We start from the raw sequence: 21,329 nt of genomic DNA on the forward strand, positions 1-21,329 counted from the left end.
AATACATCAAGTTATTCATGTGACAGTTGTGCATGTTTCTCTTCTTTTTTTAAGCCACCGGGATTCTGTTCTTGGAAAACTTCATTCTAGAAATAAAGAATAGGATTCAGATGCACAATTTTATATTATTCATTAAGTGTTGTTTTTTTTTTATTTGTCAAACACTATTAACCAAATGATGTGATTGTCGCTACTATTTTCTCCACATATTACTATAAGATAAGATATTTTTATTTCCAATTATGGGCCCCAAAGGGCATAAACATTACAACATCAATAATTTTTTATAATACAATACAAACAATGAGATAAAAATTAAAAAAAAAAGTTAAACGAGAACTATTTAAGTTCTTAAAGAATACGTAGATAAAGAATCTATAGTATGTTGGTTTTTTTTAATATATGCGGGAAGTCCCGTCTTCAACACTATTCACTACGGTAGTGATCCATTATTTATAGTGGTTATTTATAGAAGAAAATGCATACAATGAACTGAACTGAATAGCTGTATATGTGATAACATATATGATACCGATTTCAAATTGAAAAAAAAAAACAAACTTTTATTTATGTCCTTTCTTGTGATATGTTTAACTTGATGTTTAAAATGTTATTGGATGTTCCAATTAAAGCGTTTTAATGACAGCGATCACCGGATATTCAGCGCGAGCCTGTTAATTTACTCAGCAACATGACAGCCAGATACGACAGAGCAATTACAGTTTTTTCGCCGGATGGCCACTTATTTCAAGTTGAATATGCACAAGAAGCCGTCAAGAAAGGCTCCATGGCTGTACGAAAATATTTTAATCTTCATATTTAGGCTAAGTCAAATTGTTTTAGTCCTTCGAAACAGTAGACTTTCTAAATTTTTGCATTGTCATCTTCCATTCTGCATGCACTATATCAAATTGAAACCCAATGATATGTTAGAACTAGAATAAGCAAAAGACAAACCAGTTTTTCAAAACAATGAAACTTATCATATCTGCAAAATAGTCTAATTAATTTAGATTGTTAAAACTTCAATAGATTGGAAATAAACGAAAATGTATAAAATTTTTCAGTTGCAAACTTAGATCGTTCAATAGGTGTAATAAGGGTCTCACTAATTAACGACCTTTTTAGCGACAATAAATACAGTGGAATCTCTGGTGTCCGCACGGACGGTTATATCGCGCATTAGCTGATTTCTTCATATCAGCACAATAACACAAATAAAATAGTTTTTGTTGTTGTTTTAGCCTTTCAAAGGGATAAAAAAAAAAGGATGAAATTGATAAGTTGAAGAATTAATATTAAACTGCAATCCTGTGAAATACTGTAATTGGCCAATTTCCATTAAAAAAAATTACATCATCAGATCAAATTGGGTCTCACAAAATAGTGACAAGAAGAAAAATTTAGCAGCAAGAAAATTAAAAAAAAAAACCCATTAAAATAAATATGTTAAAAAATATGTATGGACATTTTTATTTTAATATACTGTACATGCTGTAGGGGCAGTAATAAAGTGATTTTCCTTTTTTTTTTATTACATGTATATTGATCATTTGATAGATAAAGAAATTAAACATTGGTGAAGAAGAAAGGGATTGTATATTTTTTAATATGAGGCAGGCATTACCTGTGAAAAGGGCTGAAGTCCGTATGAATTATTTTTGTTAATTCAAAATGGTTTAAAAAGACACTGAAATACCGTAACGTTTCCGATTTTGGTTCTTCAGGTTGTATGGGATTTTAGTTGTGACGTTATTTATGTTACATGTATGACGTCATATTCAATGTAAACAAAGAAACACAACATCCGGTTATGTTTTTCATATCAAAGAATTATTCAAAATGAAATTAGTATTGTGTTCCTTCTTATATTTTACTAGACTGATAAATATATATTTTACTCAAAGTCTCCTGACAACGAGACTGGAAAAAGGAAGTAGTTTCTGTGCAAATGGGGGAATTTTAAAGTCTGAAAATAAAAAAGTTAACAATTTTGAGTTCATCATTGTTCATTAGTAGAATGAATTTTCCCAATTTTTTTAAAATTTATTTTTCTACCATAATAGGGGACTTTGTCCCCATATTAGATAAAATACATTTAAGATCATGTATGTTCTGTATTCTGCAAAGTCAAAATAAATGAGTCATGATTACACTAAGTCTCAATGGTTTGCCTGTGGTCTGAACAATTAATTTCTCATTTTCAAAAAAGGATGTTTGTCAGAATTCATATTGATGACAGTTTGCATATATTATCATCAGCAATATTTTGTTTGTTTATAGATTTTTTTTTATTATTTATATGATCAATGTTAAAAGTGCTCAAACTGCTAGTTTAATTTATTTATATTAATTTATTTGTTAGGTTGGTGTTAGAGGTAAAAACATTGTTGTCCTTGGGGTAGAGAAGAAAGCTGTAGCCAAACTACAAGAAGACAGAACTGTCAGGAAAATAGCATTATTGGATGATCATGTTGCTTTAGCTTTTGCAGGTTAGTTTAAAATGTGTTGCATGTTTAACACTTTTTACAACAGTACACACATGACCTGTAATTCAGTGGTTGTCTTTTAATTTGTTTATGTGTTACATGTTTGTTTTTCTTTCATTTTTTTATATAAATAAGGCAGTTAGTTTTCTCGTTTGAATTGTTTTACATTGTCATTTCATGGAATTTTATAGCTGACTATTCAGCTTTGCTCATTGTTGCCCCGTACAGTGATCTATAGTTGTTAATTTTTGTGTCATTTTGGTCTCTTGTGGAGAGTTGTCTCATTGGCAATCATACCACATCTTCTTTTTTATGTATGACAAAAATACATTTGTGTACTTGTAAATCAGACATAGTGTTTCATAACATAATCTAAAATTACTCTTGTTAAAATGGTTTAATACTAGTAATTCAAATGTGTTTCATATGTCTCTGTATGGTAAAATTGTACTGAATAGTAAAACTTATACAAATATATATATATATGTACATGTATATTCAACTGTCAAAAGGACTTCTTGCTATGTCATGTATGTTGAAGACCAATTGATGGCCTTGGTTTTTTTTCTGCTTTTGTTGGGTTTGTTATACATATTGAACATGTAAAAGATACATGTACATGTATATGGAATTGCATAAGTAATAAAAATGAGTTGGACAAGATTAACTGCTGTCCATCATATTTTCTTTTTTGTAGTATATTGTCCAAAGCAAAATAACATTAAAGAATCTTTCTTATAGAAGAGAGCTCGAGGCAAAAGCCAAGAAAGGGATATATTTTCATGTAAACATGTCAGTCAAAAACAAACTCACAATGACAAAAAAAAATAATTACCAATCGACATTCAAAAATACACAAAACACAACAATAACAATAATAATAATAACATCATGAACATAGAAAACTAATAAGAACACACACACACACCCTCAAAATCTGAAGTTTAAAAAATAGCTATAGTTACATATTCCCACCACATTCATTATCAAGTTGTTTAAAAACTAATTAGGCGAGTCCTTAATTTTTTCAATAAAAAATATATACAAAAGTCATGAAAGTGGATGCACAACAAGGAAAAGGACACTGGTTTGGTAAATAGTAACTCATCATATACATATATATGTAATATTTGATTTTATTTTATGAAATTCTTTTACCTGTGTGATTTTGTCAGTCATTTTGGGGAATATTTAAAGTCGGTTCTGTTTGGTAACTTTTGAATTGACACTGAAGTTTGAACCAAATATGGATATATCATGATCACCCCTTCTAATTTTGTGTAGTTTTTGGTTTAACTCATGTATTTGTGAAAATTTGAAACCGATTGAAAACAAATATCAACATTTGTCATCTTAATACACATTGATTTATTTTACCATTGTTGTTGATAGGTTTGACAGCTGATGCTAGAATTCTGATAAACCGAGGACGTATAGAATGTCAGAGCCATAAGTTGACAGTAGAGGATCCTGTTACATTAGAGTATATAACCAGACATATAGCACAATTAAAACAGGTAAATCAACTTATACCTGATACACGTTTAGCACTTATTCAATTGTAAAATATCTTTCTTGGAAGTAGAGAGGGGTAGTATAGATATAAAAGAATTCAAAAAGAAAATAGAATGTGTAAATTTTGTAATATTTATAAGGTTAAATATGAAACCTAATTTTTTTTAAGAAGTGAAATTATTAACTCTTTACGAAAACAGCTTGAGAAAGACCAGGAAGTGCATTACGTAATGAATAACACAAGAGTTTTGTACTGGTTGATGTTTTGTTTTTGTCAAAGCAAAGAACGGTAAATTAAATATTTAGTCTTCAGTTTGGTTTTTCTGAGTCCTGACGAATGCAAGAGCTGAATTCAGCCATTTTCTGTACCTGAAAGAATTTGAAAGTACTAAGAAAAAGGCTTTAGTTGAACTTCACTGATCTAAAATGACTTTACACAAGTTTTTTGTCCCACCTAGCTATATATATATATATACATGTAGGGATTATGTTTTTTTGTTCGGTCTGTTCGTCTGTCTGTCCCGCTTCAGGTTCAAGTTCTTGGGTCAAGGTAGATTTGATGAAGTTAAATTCCAATCAACTTAAAACTTACTAGTACACATGTTCCTTATGATATGATATATTCCTAATTTTAATGCCAAAGTAGAGTTTTTACTCCAATTTCACCGTCTACTGAATATTGGAAATGAAAGTGCAAGTGAGGCATCCATATACTTTGGAAACATTCTTGTTCTATTAAATTTTTGGGTATGACATCATAAATATGTTTATATATACATTTTAAAATATTATGAATTTGTCTTTCAGAAATATACACAGAGTAATGGACGACGACCATTTGGTTTGTCAGCATTGATTATAGGTTTTGATTTTGATGGAACACCAAGATTATATCAGACAGACCCCTCAGGAACATACCATGAATGGAAAGTATGTATTGTGTATCAAAGGAATATATTGTGTATGATTTGGTTGTTTAAAATGTAAACTGAATAAGCACTTAGGCCAAATAAAAATATATGTGTGGTTCCAGTAACCCTACGTATACCGTCCCTACTTTTTCGGCTTAAAAATAGCCTACCCTAAAGATTTTTTTCGTCATTTTTCATTAAGCACTGTTAAAGTCAGAATGTTGCTCCCATAGACTCAATGTAAAGAAAAAACATAAAATAAAATAAAACCCTACCTACATTTTTTTATACCTACCCTAACTTTTTTTCAGATGTAACTGGAACCACACATACTTTTTTATTTGGCCTTAGTTCTTTTAAGGCCAGTTACAACTGTCTTCATATCTTTGTTTGGCATTCAACAATTAGAAAAAAAATAATCCCATAGACTATATACGTATTAGAAACAATCACATGTATGCATCTTTTGCTACTCACTTACCATACATGGATTGTAAATAAACTCATCATTTATACTTTTAATTATATTTTTTGTCCAGTTCTTAAATATACTCCAATCGTGGAGTGAAAACAAAATGCAGACGATTTAAGTGCATACATACTACAAATTTGAAGTTTACAGGTATATAATTACATTAGTTGTATGTTTCATTATAATACTTTATTCTAATTGGCTAACTGCACATCACGTGTTATTCCTTAAGCAATTGCATCACTCAATAAAACTTATCATCCATGCATATGATAACACATGGCCCCACAATAAAGTGCACAGGTGAATCAAATAAAAAAATTATAAAATTCGTGTTTTCATGATCATAGCTAAAAAATGTAATTATAAGTATTGAATGCTTCTTTTTGTAACTTCATAGGGTTGTAAAAGCCTTGACCGTGCGCACATTTTTAGAATGAAGCACTTCAGCGCTTCATACAAAATGTACCTCGGTCGACGCTTTTACACCCCAATGAAGTTACAAAAAGAAGCATTCAATTCTTAAATGTAATTCATCATTGGATTTAGTATGAATGACCATGTATGTTCTTAATTCTTGGAATGATGAAAAAACAGACTTACATTTCACAATCTCTTATTTTAATTTTATCCCCGAAATCAAACATTACATACGTTTGGGTTTGATAAAATCACTTAGGCTTAAATTAAAATATTGTTTGTTTGCAGTTTACCGACCGACCCTTGAAAATCCTCCCGACTGTGAAAATTTTATTGCTTTAAATTTGAAGAAATTTTTTTTAATACTTCTATTGACGCGATCCGGAACTTTGGGTCCTTTCCGGAAATGATTTAAAGTCTGTGTCAATTACGCATTTCAAGTTCGGTTTTTCTTAGCTTCCCGTCAACGTTCATGTGACCATTTAATGATAAAGCACATGGAAATTGTTTACAGGTATCCATGAAGTCACGGAGAAGTACTTTACGCTGTCGTCTCGTGTCAATTTTAAGACAAATAACAAACAAAAAAGTTTATTAGTAAACTGTTTATACAGATTCAGGCACATGTAATGATGTGTCATTATGTGTGATGATATCATTGACGATGATGCAGCGGATATTCATAACTGACACGATAACCATTCTGTCTCAAACAAATCGGGTACAGAATCTGTGGAGCCTGACTTTATGGAACCAATTTCAGTGGTTAAATAATTCGACAGCAGCTTGAAGTATGGCATATTTTCTACAAATCGTTGTGAAGACGACAAAGATGAAACCACTCCTCCGTGACTTAAATCTTCATGGATATCTGTAAACACGCCTGTACGGAGGAATTAAGGGCTCATTTGAAATGTTAATGAATATAGATCATGCCAAATCAATAAGAAGCAACCCTAACTACACAAAGATGTAGAGAAAATGAATGGTTAGCTCGAAAAATAAATAAACTCTCTCTATATTAAATCTATCTTCGATTGCAATGAGTATGCTCCTTTAGGATAAGGGGGGCTGCCCCACTCATTGCAATTATTCTCTTTCTTACAATATTTAATATACCCAAACTGTGTGGCCTGTGTGTTCAATTAAAACATGTCCTTAGGAGCTATGCTGCCAATTTTTTTTATGCATTAAAAACATTTCAGTACAGACCATTTACTTTTAATGGGGTGCTATGGATTTCACCCCAAACTTTAGATTTCTTTGGTTTTCAATAAAGCCTGGCAAAAATATAACCTTATCACATATAATTAAATATTGTTAGAAATATGAAAACAGTCGAATGTCTTAATACTTTTTTTTCAATTGAGGAAGATTCAATGGTTATTTTTTTATTTATTAAAAATACACTCTTTAATACATTGTCTTATAAATCTTTAATATCTACATTTTTCTGATGAAAATACTCTACTCATGAAAACATTCTAGTCAAGAAGCATACATGTCTGAATATATTTCTTTAAAACAGTTCTAGTCATAATGACATTCCTCGTTTATAAGTGTTCCAGTATTTAATAATTATACCATATTTTATGTCATAAATTGGATAATGACACTATGTTAAAGTTTCAGTTTTGATTAAAAAGTTTTTTATCTGAAAATGCCTGTTCATTTGATGTTGGTTTTCAGCATGTCCAGTGTTTGTTGTTTTAAAATGTTTTTTTTCTTCACAAGAAACTTGGTTTAGTGTAACTGCTTGTTTAAACTGTATTTTGGCTGATAAAATAAAATATTTTTCCTACCTACCGACCCTTCAGTCTGAAGGTACAGTCGGAAAACTGCAAACAAACATATTTTTAAGGTTGGCCTTAGTCACTTTAGAAAGTGAATTTGAAATGTTAACCTTGTATCGCATAGACAAAATATTTTCGTCCCCTTCATTGATATAATTGAAAGCTACAGTTTCATTAGGTATTGATTTTGATACAAAATGAATAGAATTACCTTTACATGCAAACTTCAGTAAGATATAGTAATTATGTTGATTACCTTCCCCCTACAATGTGAAGCCCTTATGTGAAGTCTAGGTTATTTTACACCTTTGTAGTAGTGTTTACTCCATTGTTTGTGGGAAAAAGTATTTCTTATAAGCTTTTTGTTATTTATTTTTTTGGTCTGACATTATTAAACATGCTAAACATGTTAAAATGAACCTGCAAGCAGTTGATTCCTGCCAACTTCTGTCGAAAGCAATGCGATATACAAACTTTTGTCCAGTGGAAACACAACTTGGTATGAATGTTCTGAAGGTATACATTGATGTAACAGTTCTCCACCTTAATTATGTACAAGAAAATATGGAAAATGTCGTCAGTTTATAAACAATATATAGTGTCATGGCTCTCAAGTTAACATAACAATCATCACGGAGGGTTGATTTGATTTCATATACTGTACATTCAGAAATTATTACATGCATTTATTATTGCCATTTTTGAAAAAAAAAAAAAATTGAGATTAATTATTACAATTGCAGGAAAATATGCATACAGTTATATGCATCAGATTCCAGAATGTCTATATGGGACTTCATATTGGTGCAATTCTCACTCAGTAGCATTATTCACATTGATAAAAACCTCACAATTATTTCTGAGTTTACAGTATAAATTAAATTAGTTCACCTTTTATTAGTAAAAAAATACAAATTTATTTTAGGCTAATGCAATCGGAAGAAGTGCTAAGACTGTTCGTGAATTTTTAGAGAAACATTACACAGAGGAAGTAGCAGCTAATGACAAGGAATGCATCAAACTGGCACTGAAAGCCCTGTTAGAGGTGGTACAATCTGGTGGAAAGAATGTAGAATTAGCTATAATGAGAGAAAAACAACCTTTAAAGGTAAACCAGGAAACTAAATGATTTATTTTTACCTTCAGGTTTTGTTTTATTCAGAATTAGATATATTGATGAAAATGTTGGTTTTAATAGTAGTAGTAGTTTAAATAAGAGGGAAATATTTATTAAAATAATTCTTTTAAAGGTTCATTGTATAACATGATAAAATAACAAAATAGTTCAATCTTGTTATTCCATCCAAAATTGTGCAATAAACTCTTTACTTTGTGTATTGGTTGTATTTTATTTTACCATGTTTACTGAATAGCAAATGAAATGAACCACAACTGTTTACCCGTTTTCATGCTAAATTTCAAAGAACTCTCGCTTTCTCTTTCACACAATGGATAAAGTTGGACAACTCATTGTTTTGTGGACAAAGAAAGCAAATTTTGTAAATTTAAAAAGTCTCTGAATTCTTCAGTTCTCAATAAAGCAAATTTTTAACCCAAAAAAAATTGAAGAGAAAAAAATGTAGCCTGCTGAGAGTCTCAAAAGAAAGGGTAGAAATTGATTGTCTTTTGTATCCTAGTCTCACTTTATCCCAACATATTGTAGAAAGTGTTGATTACTTGCTTTTTCCGATTTTTTCATTGTAACATCTCCAGTGACCATACTGTTGAGATTATTTTCATGAAATTTATGTAAACCTTTTTTTCAATTTGAACATTACCTCACGAAACAAAACTCTCTAAATATATTTATTTGTGTAACTTAGTTATATTTTTAGTTAAAGAAAGATAAACATCTAAGTAACTACTAATAAATGAACGTCATGGTTAATTAGAAGTACTGTGGATTATTATTCGTTGGATACCAATTTTTGTTGCAATTCATGATACAGGTGAATCATGAATTCCAATGTTCAAGTTTATACATTTATTTCCCGTGCCTGAGGGAGATATGAAGATTTGTTCACCCAAGAATATTCATATTTCACGAGGGCTCTGCCCGAGGGAAATATGATTTTTCGAGGGTGAACAAATCTTCATATCTCCCGAGGCCAAGAGAAATGAATGTTTTATTCCACTGCCTAAGCTTTGTATACTATCTGAACTTCAAATATTAGTTTGCATACCGGCATTTTTTCAGACTAATTCGCTTGTTTTTATTACTGAACACGACATACATATTGATAAACAGTACGGATAAACATTGATTATTTAATTAGTCTTTTTGTTTTAACGTCTGAAATAAATTTGAACACGATAATGATATTTTGCTATTGCTATTTAGAAAATAAGAAGTTCAAGACGTTATGTACATAAACCGCGCATAACGTCGCACGATTTAGTCCTGACATGTCAGAGGGGAATATGATACTCAGAGGGGAATATGATACTCAGAGGGGAATATGAAGTTTTGTTCGACGTCACGTGTCAAAGTTTCAACCAATCAAATGTTGATTTCGCTATCAAAATCAACATGCAGTGGAATAATAAGGCATATCTTATTTTTTATAGGGTTGTATGCAGACTTCAGCAAAAGCATGAAATTAAATACTGTGGATTCATTTACTTTTTTTGGGTACTAATTTTCATGGATGAAGGAAAACTTCCATGTTTGTGGATATTTAATTACTTGATTTTGCCGAAGAGTGCATACAAGCCTATAGGAAATTTGTAATTGGTTAAACCTTTAATTTCGGGTTTCACTAATACCCACGAAATCCATAAAAATTTGTATGCAACACAGCATCAAGCAGATGTCCTTGTTGACTTTAAATATGATTACTTATAGATCTTTAGACCTAAAATAAATAGATTTATGAATTCTTTTTATTTGATCATGTAAAATAAATATCTGAACATTGGCGGATAGTTGTGTCATTGGCAATCATATCACATCTCATTATTTTATAGTCATAATTTTGATACATTATTCAGTCTGCATCTAGACCTAATATGTCCAGATAAGTCAGGAAATGAGATACAAGTTATATTGAACAATTTGAGTTATCTCTCTTTGTACAGACTCTTTTTCTCCCATATGTATATAATTCCTAAAATAAAGTTTTTATATTTGTTCATTTGATTTTTTGGGAGGGGAGGTGGAAGGGGTCCTTTGTTCTTACATTGTTTATTTCATTAATCAAATAATTGTCAAATCTGTATGATTTTGGTATGTGAAAGCTTTCAGATGCAGTAAAATTTTATCAAAATACTATTTCTCAATACAATCATCAATTCATTCAGACCACATGTACAAGGCATGGACATAATATTTTAACAGTTGTCAAGTGAAAGCTCTTTAACCTAGCAAGACAGAATATAGATGCTGGGAAATTTGGTTCATGAAAAGCATTAATGCAATCCTTGATTTCATGTTGGGTCTTTACTTCTCCCTTGAATTCTAAGATGTGGTGACCTCTGAGTAGAAACAACCACATTGTATGGCAATTAGTATTTAAATGGCAACATGAATGTAATTCACAAACTAATTCATTCATTAGATACATTCTTGTTTACAACTATTCTCTTTCTTCATTCAATAAATGATCTTTTAATTGTCTTTTAAAAGTTATAACCTATAATTTGATTTTCATTTCAGATGTTAGAATTAGATGAAATAGAAAAATACATTGCTGAAATTGAAAAAGAAAAGGAAGAAGAAGCAGAAAAGAAGAAACAAAAGAAATAATAATAGTGCTATTAATCTGACTTATCATATTACAGGAGTTGTTCTCATTGTCATTGTTATCATAATAAGTGATGATTTCCTATTGTGTGTTGTGCTCTACAAGGTGTCACATTTTAGGACATTGAAATTGCACGTTACAATAAAATCAAACAATTCTAACACATTTTGATTACTGCATGACTTATAATTTTTGAACACTAAAGCAGATTAAGTAATAAACTTCCATTTTGTGGGCTTCTCATGAACAATTTAATTGATTCTTCTCTCATTTCTAAAGTTTTAAAGAAAAGTTGTATTTTTTTTAAGGAAATTGAGAACGAAGTAAATTCATTGATGATAAACCTTGATGTTTTAATTATGGATTTACAGGATTAATTGATATATCACTAAACAATATTGTTTTCCTATTAGCCTTTACATACAGGATTCCAATTGTGCCTTGAAAAATAAGAAAAAACTTTGATCTTTGTTCATCATTCTAGGTCTGGAAATGCGTAGTCAAATTTTGTCAACACATCATAGGAAGTGCATTTTTTATCTTCTTCAATTTTTGATGGGGAAGGATTTGTTTCGCCATGATGCCATCTCAGAGACAAGGTTTAGGTCGGATGTTTCCTAGGAGTGTTTTTTATGTTGGTAAATTGTTTAATTTTATGATTAGGTTAATTAAAAGGGAACCACCACAATTGTAATCACTGCTCATTTCCATGTGGATTATTTGGCCATTTACCCTCAATCTTGGACTGTTTAATTTGAAACTTGTGATCAGGTCAGTTGAAGTTAAAGTGAATGATATTTTTGCAGGCAGGTGTTTTATCATATCTTATTTCAATTGCTATTGAATGGCTCGTAGCTATCAATCATGGTTCATTGACTTTGAAACTTTCACATAGTTTACATGTTAAATTGGTTTTGTTTTTGTTTTTTTTGGTATACATTTATTATGGAAATTACACACAGGTGAGATACATATTTGTGTCCACATTTCATTTAGGTCTTTTGGTTTCTCTGCTCATTGATGAATATAAAAAAGAAGATGTGGTATGATTGCTAATGAGACAATTCTCCACAAGAGAACAAAATTAACTTAAGCTTGCCTCAACCAAATATAATGAAACTTTTTACACAATCCTTATTACCATAAAACTCCGATCAAGTAAGAATCTGGGTTACATCACTTATATCATTACTGAGTTATATATTAATGTCTCTTTGTACATAATGTGCAAGCCATCATCTTTGTCCCATACATATTCCCAATTAATTTTGAAAAAAGGTTAAGCATACAAACCTGATTTGTGTTTTGTTAAACATTTGAAATGTTTACAAAAGTGAGCACATGTTGTAAATGATTGCCAATTAGACAACTACCAAACAAAAAAAATATAGGTTCAAATAAAGTGGATGTAAGTAAAGGTTGTTTACCATCAGCCATAAAAGACAAAACAGAACCCAAACTGAAAGTAAAAAAATCCAAATAAAAAAAGGTAGAAAATCATTATGCCTGAACAGTCAAAAATTAATAATGGATCTAAGACACCTTAACATAAAATTGTCCTTATTCTGATATAGAGCTGATAGACTTTTCTACCATTTTGATAAACATTTGATCCACAAGTAGTTCACTGTAAAAAATCTTATTGGGATAGAGCAGCCTGAGATGCGATGTTTTATACGCACGTTTATGGGATGTATTATTAGTCTAGTCAAAATAAGTGAAAAATGTGGCCAACCTAAAAATATTCCATAGAATTATTTTTGGAATTTTTCGATTCTAAAAAGGCATTCTTTGTATCATACTAGAAGTGTACCAAGAGATTTTAGTGTGAAAATGGACTTTTTATGTTGAGAAATAGAAAAAAATGTTAAAAATAGTGAAAAAATGGGAAAAGCTGGTAAAACATTTATTTTCGAAGATAAGCATTTCAAAGCAAAAGTTTTTCAACAGTTTATACTGTGTTTATGAAACTAAATAATAAAGAAAAACATCATTTAGGTGAAAATATCAATTTTGTTTGAATTTGAGATTCACAAAGAGTGAATTGATTAAGTTGAAAAGACCAGAACTATATCATATTCATTTCAAAACTTAACAGTAATTCTTAAATGGGTAAATAATGATTTTGGGTGAAATAAAGCAAAATCATCCAGAAATCCGCCTGTCCGTCCATCTATCTACACTTTGCACAATATCTCAAAATCACTTCCCCTTTTCATGAAACTTTGATGAATTGTTAAAATCTATCGACCCTTTCGATTTTTTAAAATTTTTAAATAGAACGTTCCAAGTTAATGGATTTTATTTCTAAAAAATAGGTGAGTTCCCAGTTTTCTGACTCGCACTCAAAAATGCTTTGAACTTTTTCATGAAACTTTGGTGAATTCCTTATGGATAATGAAATAAGCTCCCTTTTATTTTGTTTTATATATCGGCATATATATTTGAATTTCTGATGAGGCATCACTTCCCTTTCGGTTTTAATATATTCTGGTTTTTGGAGTTTTTGGGACTATGTTCACGAAAAAGGGGAGGGGGATTTTCTAGTTTCGGACAATTTTTCAAAACGCTTGAGTAATTTTCATAAAACTTTGATGGATTGTTTATATCTTAAATAAATTATTGATATGATATTGCGTAGTAATGGAACTTTATTCGTTGAACAATCGTCGAAAGTTGTCACTTTTCATAGTTTGGACGGTTATAGAATTTTATTAGATGAAAACTATAGGCCACCAACTTATTTAAACTTGAAGTAGCTGGATAGTGCCAAATCATTCATGTTTTGTGTCAATGAGTGTGTATGTTATTTTTTTTTTTAATTTTCTATGAGGTCCTAGAAACTCCCGTTGAGCAGTACTCACAGTATTTCTATTTGATCATATACATTCATTTAAAGCATACATACGAGCTTAAATTACGACGGACGTATTATGCGCTCATGGCCAAACCCTTTATTTAAATTGTCTGAAAGAAATACACTACGGAATAACTGTATTCCCGGGCCTAATGCTTGGATTAAACAGGTATAAATTTAATAAATAAATGTCAGAAAAAACCAGTGTGTTATATTTGGATGTAATATCGGTCATATTAGTATTGCATTTGAAAGCATCTTAAACAGATTCACCACAATTTGAATTCATACCTTGCAATTTCAATATACAAGTTAACAAACAGGTTGTAAAAGCATGTATAGAATTTTAAGATGTGCGTATTTAAAGATTATACATTATATTGTCTCAAATTGTTTCTATATTTTATATGTCATTCACTTAAACTGTAAAACAATACATTCTAATACCTTTTTAACGTGTTTATCAATTAAAGAAAAAATCTTTATACTTAAAGGTCAAATGTGAACACTTAAATTATAAATGACTTGATTTTAAATTTTTGATTGTTAACAGTTCTTGGTTGAGTTAAATTGTAAAGCTGCGTTTTAACTTTCAAACTTACAATTTTAACATGATATTTGATCAATACAATACATTATACATGTGATTAATCAAATATTTTCTACGTGTACTATTGTATACAATTTGTTTTTATACTATTTTATGTATTAAGATTCAAATTCTTACAAAGACATGTTTCTACCGACTCCTCCTGAATGGTACACTCGTCCAAACTGGGTTGCTGGCGTTTCCTGTTTTTCTGTTCTTTCTGTAATACTTCATGTTATTGCTGTGATAGCACCGTACTGGGGAGTGTTTAGTATTTCATCTCTCGGAATAACAACATCAGTTTATTATGGACTATGGTCGAAATGTACTGCAATGAACACTGCAACTACAGTTTGCCTTGATTGGACTCCTAGTACAAGTTCAGGTGGGTTTATCAATGTGTTCTACTAAAGTATTTGTTGGTATGGCTATTAACTTTCAGCTGAAATTCTTTATAGGTCTCTAGTTTTATATTATAAGCAAAGGGGTGCATTAACTCCAAGAAACATTCAGCACATGTGTCATGCACATTGAAACGTGTGAATAACTTCATTTGAAAGGGGTCTTAACTAATATTATATCGGATATTCATCTCATTTTCTTCCGGACTAGTTTACAAAACAGAATTTATCAAATACAAAGATTATAGTTTTGTACCCCATACGCGTGTTTTGCCTTAAAAAGACTCATCAATGACGCACGAACCAACAGTGTAAGAAATACCAATTAAAGTACGAATTTGAAGAGCTTTTAGGACTCAACATTTCAAAAGGTTATGCCAAATACAGGTAAGGCAATCTTTTCCTTGGGTAGAACATTCTACAAATGTAAGTATTTCGAGAAAAAAATCAAATAAATTACTGTGGATTCATTATTATTCGTTGGATCTCAATTTTCGTGGGTAAAGGTTAACCACGGAATTAAATGTTTAAAGATTAAAAATTTTCCTATTGCCTTGTATGCAGACCTCGGAAAAACCACGAAATGAAATATCCACGAAAATACATGAATCCACAGTATTCTTAACGAACATATTACTTATACATTTTAGGTGCACTGAAAGCGACACAAACTTTCGGAATGATTGGAGTATTAACCGCCATGGCTGGTTCTTTCATATTTGTTTTAATGGCATTAAAGAATCTGATGTCTAAACCTGCCATAATTGTCAACATTATAGCATTCTTTGTCTCTGGTAAGCTACTATTTACCGACAGTGAATTAAGTCTCGAACAGCCCATTACTGAAATAGTTATTATGGTATAGCGTTTCTTGAAATTTACACAACTTTAAATAAAGAATCATGAAAAGCTACCTGTTTCCCTTCACGATATACAACATGCCAACATTTGGTTTGAAATTTTACAAATATTTTTTTATTGAAAAAAATAATCATATATATATATCCGTATAGGAGTATCGATTACATGTACCTTCAATGCTTGTTGGAATTACATAACTGATTCTATTTATAATTCAAGTTTCGATGGGCTGCATGTATTGTTTTGAACTTGTTTAATGAATATATAAATATGAATGTTATACAATTATATAATGTAATAAGTACTCAGGACATATCCCCTAGATCTAAATTTCAAAGTATACTAAACTTTTCCATTGACTAACCGTAACATTTATTTTGCAACAGCCCTTTTTTCAATTTTCAGCTGCTTCCAGTTTCCTGGCAATCATTACATTCGTTGTTACATTTGTGATGACTCCAGATTCCGATAGCCCTTCATGGTGTTTCATACTGGTATTTTTCCCTACAGTAATTACTGGTTTGACTGGAGGTTATCTGCTCTTGTTCGCTAAAAAGAAAGGTATATTATTTCAAAAGCCTCGAGAACCTATTGAATATATAAAACCTCCAGCTTCAGCAGGCTTACCTACGAAGTCGAAGATAAAGGTCAGGACGATCAATGAACCACACCCAGTAGACGAGGAAGAGGCTAAAAAGAACAAAGAATTAATTGACAGTAAAATCATATGAACTGGTTTTCCTGATTGTATTTTTCATTATCATACATACCCGATTCAAATACATGTATTTTATTTCACGGTTTTTTGTTTGTTTTCTTTAAAGTGACCAATTCTATTTAAAAATTTAGGGAGGATGATATCAATAACCGGTATAAATATTTAAGACGTAGCTTGATTATTAAAAAAAAAATATATATATATAAAAACCGAAAGAACTACGCCAAAAACATACATAAAATCAATCATTATTGGTGTTTAATGACACTTTCAACACACTTGACTACATCATGAGTCGACGGCCATTGTTTAAGGAATAATATTCCGAGCGGGGTTCGAATTCAATTTATCATATAAACGTTTCCTTACTACTGAGATCCTACATTGGTTGATTAAAATAAGTTTTTTTGTTTACAAATATATATTTTACTTTTTACTGAATTACATATCAATTAAAATTATTTGTTGACAATCTATCATTTTATATCCTTATACTGACAACTTTAAAATCGTTTAATTTCTTTTTTGGTTATGCTTTTATTAATTGGGAAATCACACAATATTATGTCATAAATTAATATAAACATCAGGGGCCTGTTTATCGAAACTATCCCAAGTTCCGTCCTAAAGACACCTAAATTGGTATCCTAACGTTAGGACAATTCCTATGATTTTCCTAAGTTGAGACATGTTTGATAAACCCACTTAAGAATAAAATGTGTCCTAAGTTAGTCTTAGGACACGTCCTAATCCTAAGAGAGCTTCGATAAACAGACCCATGCAGGTGCTTATTTAAATTAAAGACTCATACCTTTATGTATGTTAAAGGAAACCACCGCAATACATAATATAAGTTGAAGCACGAGAAACTTTGTTCAATTGTATACGGGCGTTTTTCAATAAAAACGTATTTTCTTGTCCTAGCCACTTTAAAAAAAATGTGTTTGGTCTTTGCAAGTAATTTTTTGTGCAGTCAGTACATTGAATTAGATTTAACATTTTAAAGCAAAGAAACAGTTTTTAAAGGGATTGCTAATTTATTGATTCCTGAATGGTCCAAAACAACCAAAATGGCATGTCCCTAGACCGCCTGTTCAACATTCATACTCTAAAATATCGTAAAAAAATGTAGAAATAAATGTTATTTTTACTTAATATAAGTTCTTTAATAATTCAAAAGTATGTTTAGAGCCAACATATTATAATAAACAGCTTTTAACATAGGATTTTTAATTTCAGAAGGTGTGTCCCTAACAAAATGTCCACTACGAAACGAAGTCATTGAAATTTGCTAATAAACCGTTTTATAAAATCAATGTAATTTTTGTTTGCAAGAGATATAAACATTTGGGTCTTACAAAAGAAGTGATGCTTTTATAACTGCAATTAAATTGTTGGTAAAAAAAATTGATCACATCAAATGGACCTGAGTGATACCGTATTTTTGTAAATGTCCACTACAAAACGGGTCAAATCTCTATCAGTATCTGGTTTTAAAATTATGAAAAAAATATCAGTGTACAGCTTAATACATGCTTTGATGAATACAATCAGTCTTGTTACTTTTGCAATAAAGGGATTGTGGGAAAAAAATAAAACATGTGAATACGTCCCCTACGAAACGGTCACCTACGAAAAAAGTATGGGAGAAAAACGTTTCGTAGGGGACACTACCACTACCATTCAGTCTTTTTTTACTCTTTTTTCAATTATATTCGTGCAAAGCAAATACAAAGGGTTAGTTTCATGTAATTTTTATTATGTTTTTATTAACATAGAATAGGGTTGATGTCAACTACGAAACTTTTTGTCCACTACGAAACGGATTTGTTACCTACGAAACGCATCAAAATGTCCCCTACGTAACACGAGTTGTACCTTCATATGTGAAGTACTGTTTAATTTTTATCGATAAAAAATGGTTCTCCAATTCAGAAAAAAAATAGATTTTCCTAGTATATAAAGTAAACAAACTTGAATGTCTATAGGAAACATTTAAAATTGCAAACATATGTGTGTTTAGAAGCAGTTTCGTAGGGGGCAAAAGTCCCCTACGAAACAGTACTCAAATTATGAAAAAAATATCATTTTAAGGAGTAATTAAGATTGCACTTTCTGTTTACAAACAGGTCTATAATAGAGGTATTCAAAATAACTCTTGAAATTAAATTTTAGACAAGTTGATTTTCCATTTTTTTTTTAGGTCTGAAATATACGATTTTATTGAAAAACGGTATATATACAGACAAAACAATAAATAAATACATAAATTTTGTTGTTATATTTTCCTTTCTACATGTTGTCTCATGAGCTGCATCGAATCATGCAGGTAAGCATAATTACATGAAACAGCAATATTTATTATAGGGATTTGAGTATGTAATATAAAAATGAAGGACTAGAAGTAAATAGATAAGTATCAGAGATTTACCAAAACATTTTTTTTTTCATATTCAAAATTTGACAATTTTCTTATATTCTTTATCAGTAATCCGAGTTTTTGTCCTTTTCTGAGGGGACTAAGCTTTACCAGGCAATCTAATTCCCGAAATTTTGATATCTAAACCTGTAAAATAACAGGAGGACATTAAACCAAATGGTTATGGAAAAGCTTACTCGTCAGGTTAATTTCACTCTAAGATATCGTAAATGGGCTATGTTACGGATTTTGGAAAAAACAAAATGTATGTATATGACTTTGGTTCCTTGAACAAAAACTGAAAATCGACAAAAAACGTTTTGAAATTCATAAATCATAAAATCGCAAATAACAAACGCATATATCTTTTTTAAAAATTGTTTTATTGTTGATACATATCTATTAATAATAATAATAATAATAATAATAATAATAATAATAATAATAATAATAATAATAATAATAATAATAATAATAATAATAACGGATTTGTTAAAGTGTAGTTTGCAATATTTTTTTTTAATATAAAATAGTTACATTACATTTTCTATTTTTAAAGGAATACTTTATAAATAAAACAAAGCATATTTTAACATAGAAAACGTTTAACCTTTAAGGTTTTGTTAATTATAATTTGATTTCATAAACATAAACAATAACAATTAAGCAAACACATAAGTCGAATTCGAACTGACAACCGCCATTGCAAAAAGGACAAAAAGACAAGCAAAAGTACTCAAGACTCAAGAACATAGAAAACTCTAGACTGATCAACACAAACTAACCCACAAAACTGGAGTGGTTGCAAGTATTCCAGAAGGGTGAGCAGATACTGCTGCACGTGTGGCACCATTCGTGTTAAATATTTTTTGACTTCATGTTCTTGTAATTTTTTTTTCATAGACATTTGTTTTCCATGACCACCATATGTAGTTTTAGTATGAAACTAATTATAATTCAGAAAAACAATAGTTAAGGAACAGAATAGGCTAAATATATTGTTAGATTATGTAACTCCATTTCGAGATATGTTATTAAAAAAAATGGCGTAAAAAACTGACTCAAGACTTTTACCGTATACATAGCATTGTCATAATTTGGATCCTTAATCATAAGAAAATAAATCTAGAATCTGTTTTAAATCTGGTAATGGAATTTTATCAGACAATCTGACTGTTTATTAGCTACTGGATAAAATTGAGAATGGAAATGGGGAATGTGTCAAAGAGACAACAACCCGACCAAATAAAAAACAACAGCAGAGGGTCACCAACAGGTCTTCAATGTAGCGAGAAATTCCCGCACCCGGAGGCGTCCTTCAGATGGCCCCTAAACAAATATATACTAGTCCAGTGATAATGAACGCCATACTAATTTCCAAATTGTACACAAGAAACTAAAATTAAAATAATACAAGACTAACAAAGGCCAGAGGCTCCTGACTTGGGACAGGCGCAAAAATGCGGCGGGGTTAAACATGTTTGTGAGATCTCAACCCTCCCCCTATACCTCTAACCAATGTAGTAAAGTAAACACATAACAATACGCACATTAAAATTCAGTTCAAGAGAAATCCGAGTCTGATGTCAGAAGATGTAACCAAAGAAAATAAACAAAATGACAATAATACATAAATAACAACAGACTACTAGCAGTTAACTGACATGCCAGCTCCAGACTTCAATTAAACTGACTGAAAGATTATGATTTCATCATATGAACATCAGGCACAATCCTTCCCGTTAGGGGTTTAGTATCATACCATCATAACATATATGAGAAGAACATAACCCGTGTCATGCCAACAACTGTTTTTAGAATAAATGTGTTTAGTTCCGATGCAAAGACCTTATCAGTGACTCAATATTAACGCCAAAATATGCAATCTTTAATGACTTGACAACAGTATCGTAATTATATCCCTTCTTAATAAGTCTATTCAAAGGTTTTGTAAGTTTCTGAGGTGAATACTGACACCTTTGTGCTTTATAAAGAATATTACCATAAAAAATTGGATGTGAAATACCTGAACGTATTAGAAGTCTGCATGTTGAGCTATATTTACGAATGATGTCTTTATACCGATGATAAAATTTAGTAAATGTTTTGACTAGTTTGTGATATCGAAAACCTTGGTGTAA

General features: G+C 30.5%; 1 protein-coding gene and 1 long non-coding RNA gene across 2 annotated transcripts; both read left to right on the forward strand.

Moving 5' to 3' along the window:
* The first annotated feature begins 644 nt into the window (after positions 1-644).
* LOC143080185 (proteasome subunit alpha type-7-like) lies at positions 645-11,518 on the forward strand. Its single transcript, XM_076255914.1, has 6 exons — positions 645-793; positions 2,366-2,492; positions 3,882-4,006; positions 4,812-4,934; positions 8,526-8,708; positions 11,256-11,518. The coding sequence occupies exons 1-6, from the start codon at positions 692-694 to the stop codon at positions 11,343-11,345; spliced, it is 750 nt and encodes a 249-aa protein (XP_076112029.1). The 5' UTR covers positions 645-691; the 3' UTR covers positions 11,346-11,518.
* Positions 11,519-15,035: 3,517 nt separating this feature from the next.
* On the forward strand, positions 15,036-16,733 carry LOC143080184 (uncharacterized). Its single transcript, XR_012979647.1, has 3 exons — positions 15,036-15,174; positions 15,841-15,984; positions 16,457-16,733. It is a non-coding gene; the product is annotated as an uncharacterized LOC143080184 (long non-coding RNA).
* The last annotated feature ends 4,596 nt before the right edge of the window (positions 16,734-21,329 follow it).

The sequence above is a fragment of the Mytilus galloprovincialis genome, chromosome 6 (genome assembly GCF_965363235.1).
Source record: "Mytilus galloprovincialis chromosome 6, xbMytGall1.hap1.1, whole genome shotgun sequence".
NCBI lineage: Eukaryota > Metazoa > Mollusca > Bivalvia > Mytilida > Mytilidae > Mytilus > Mytilus galloprovincialis.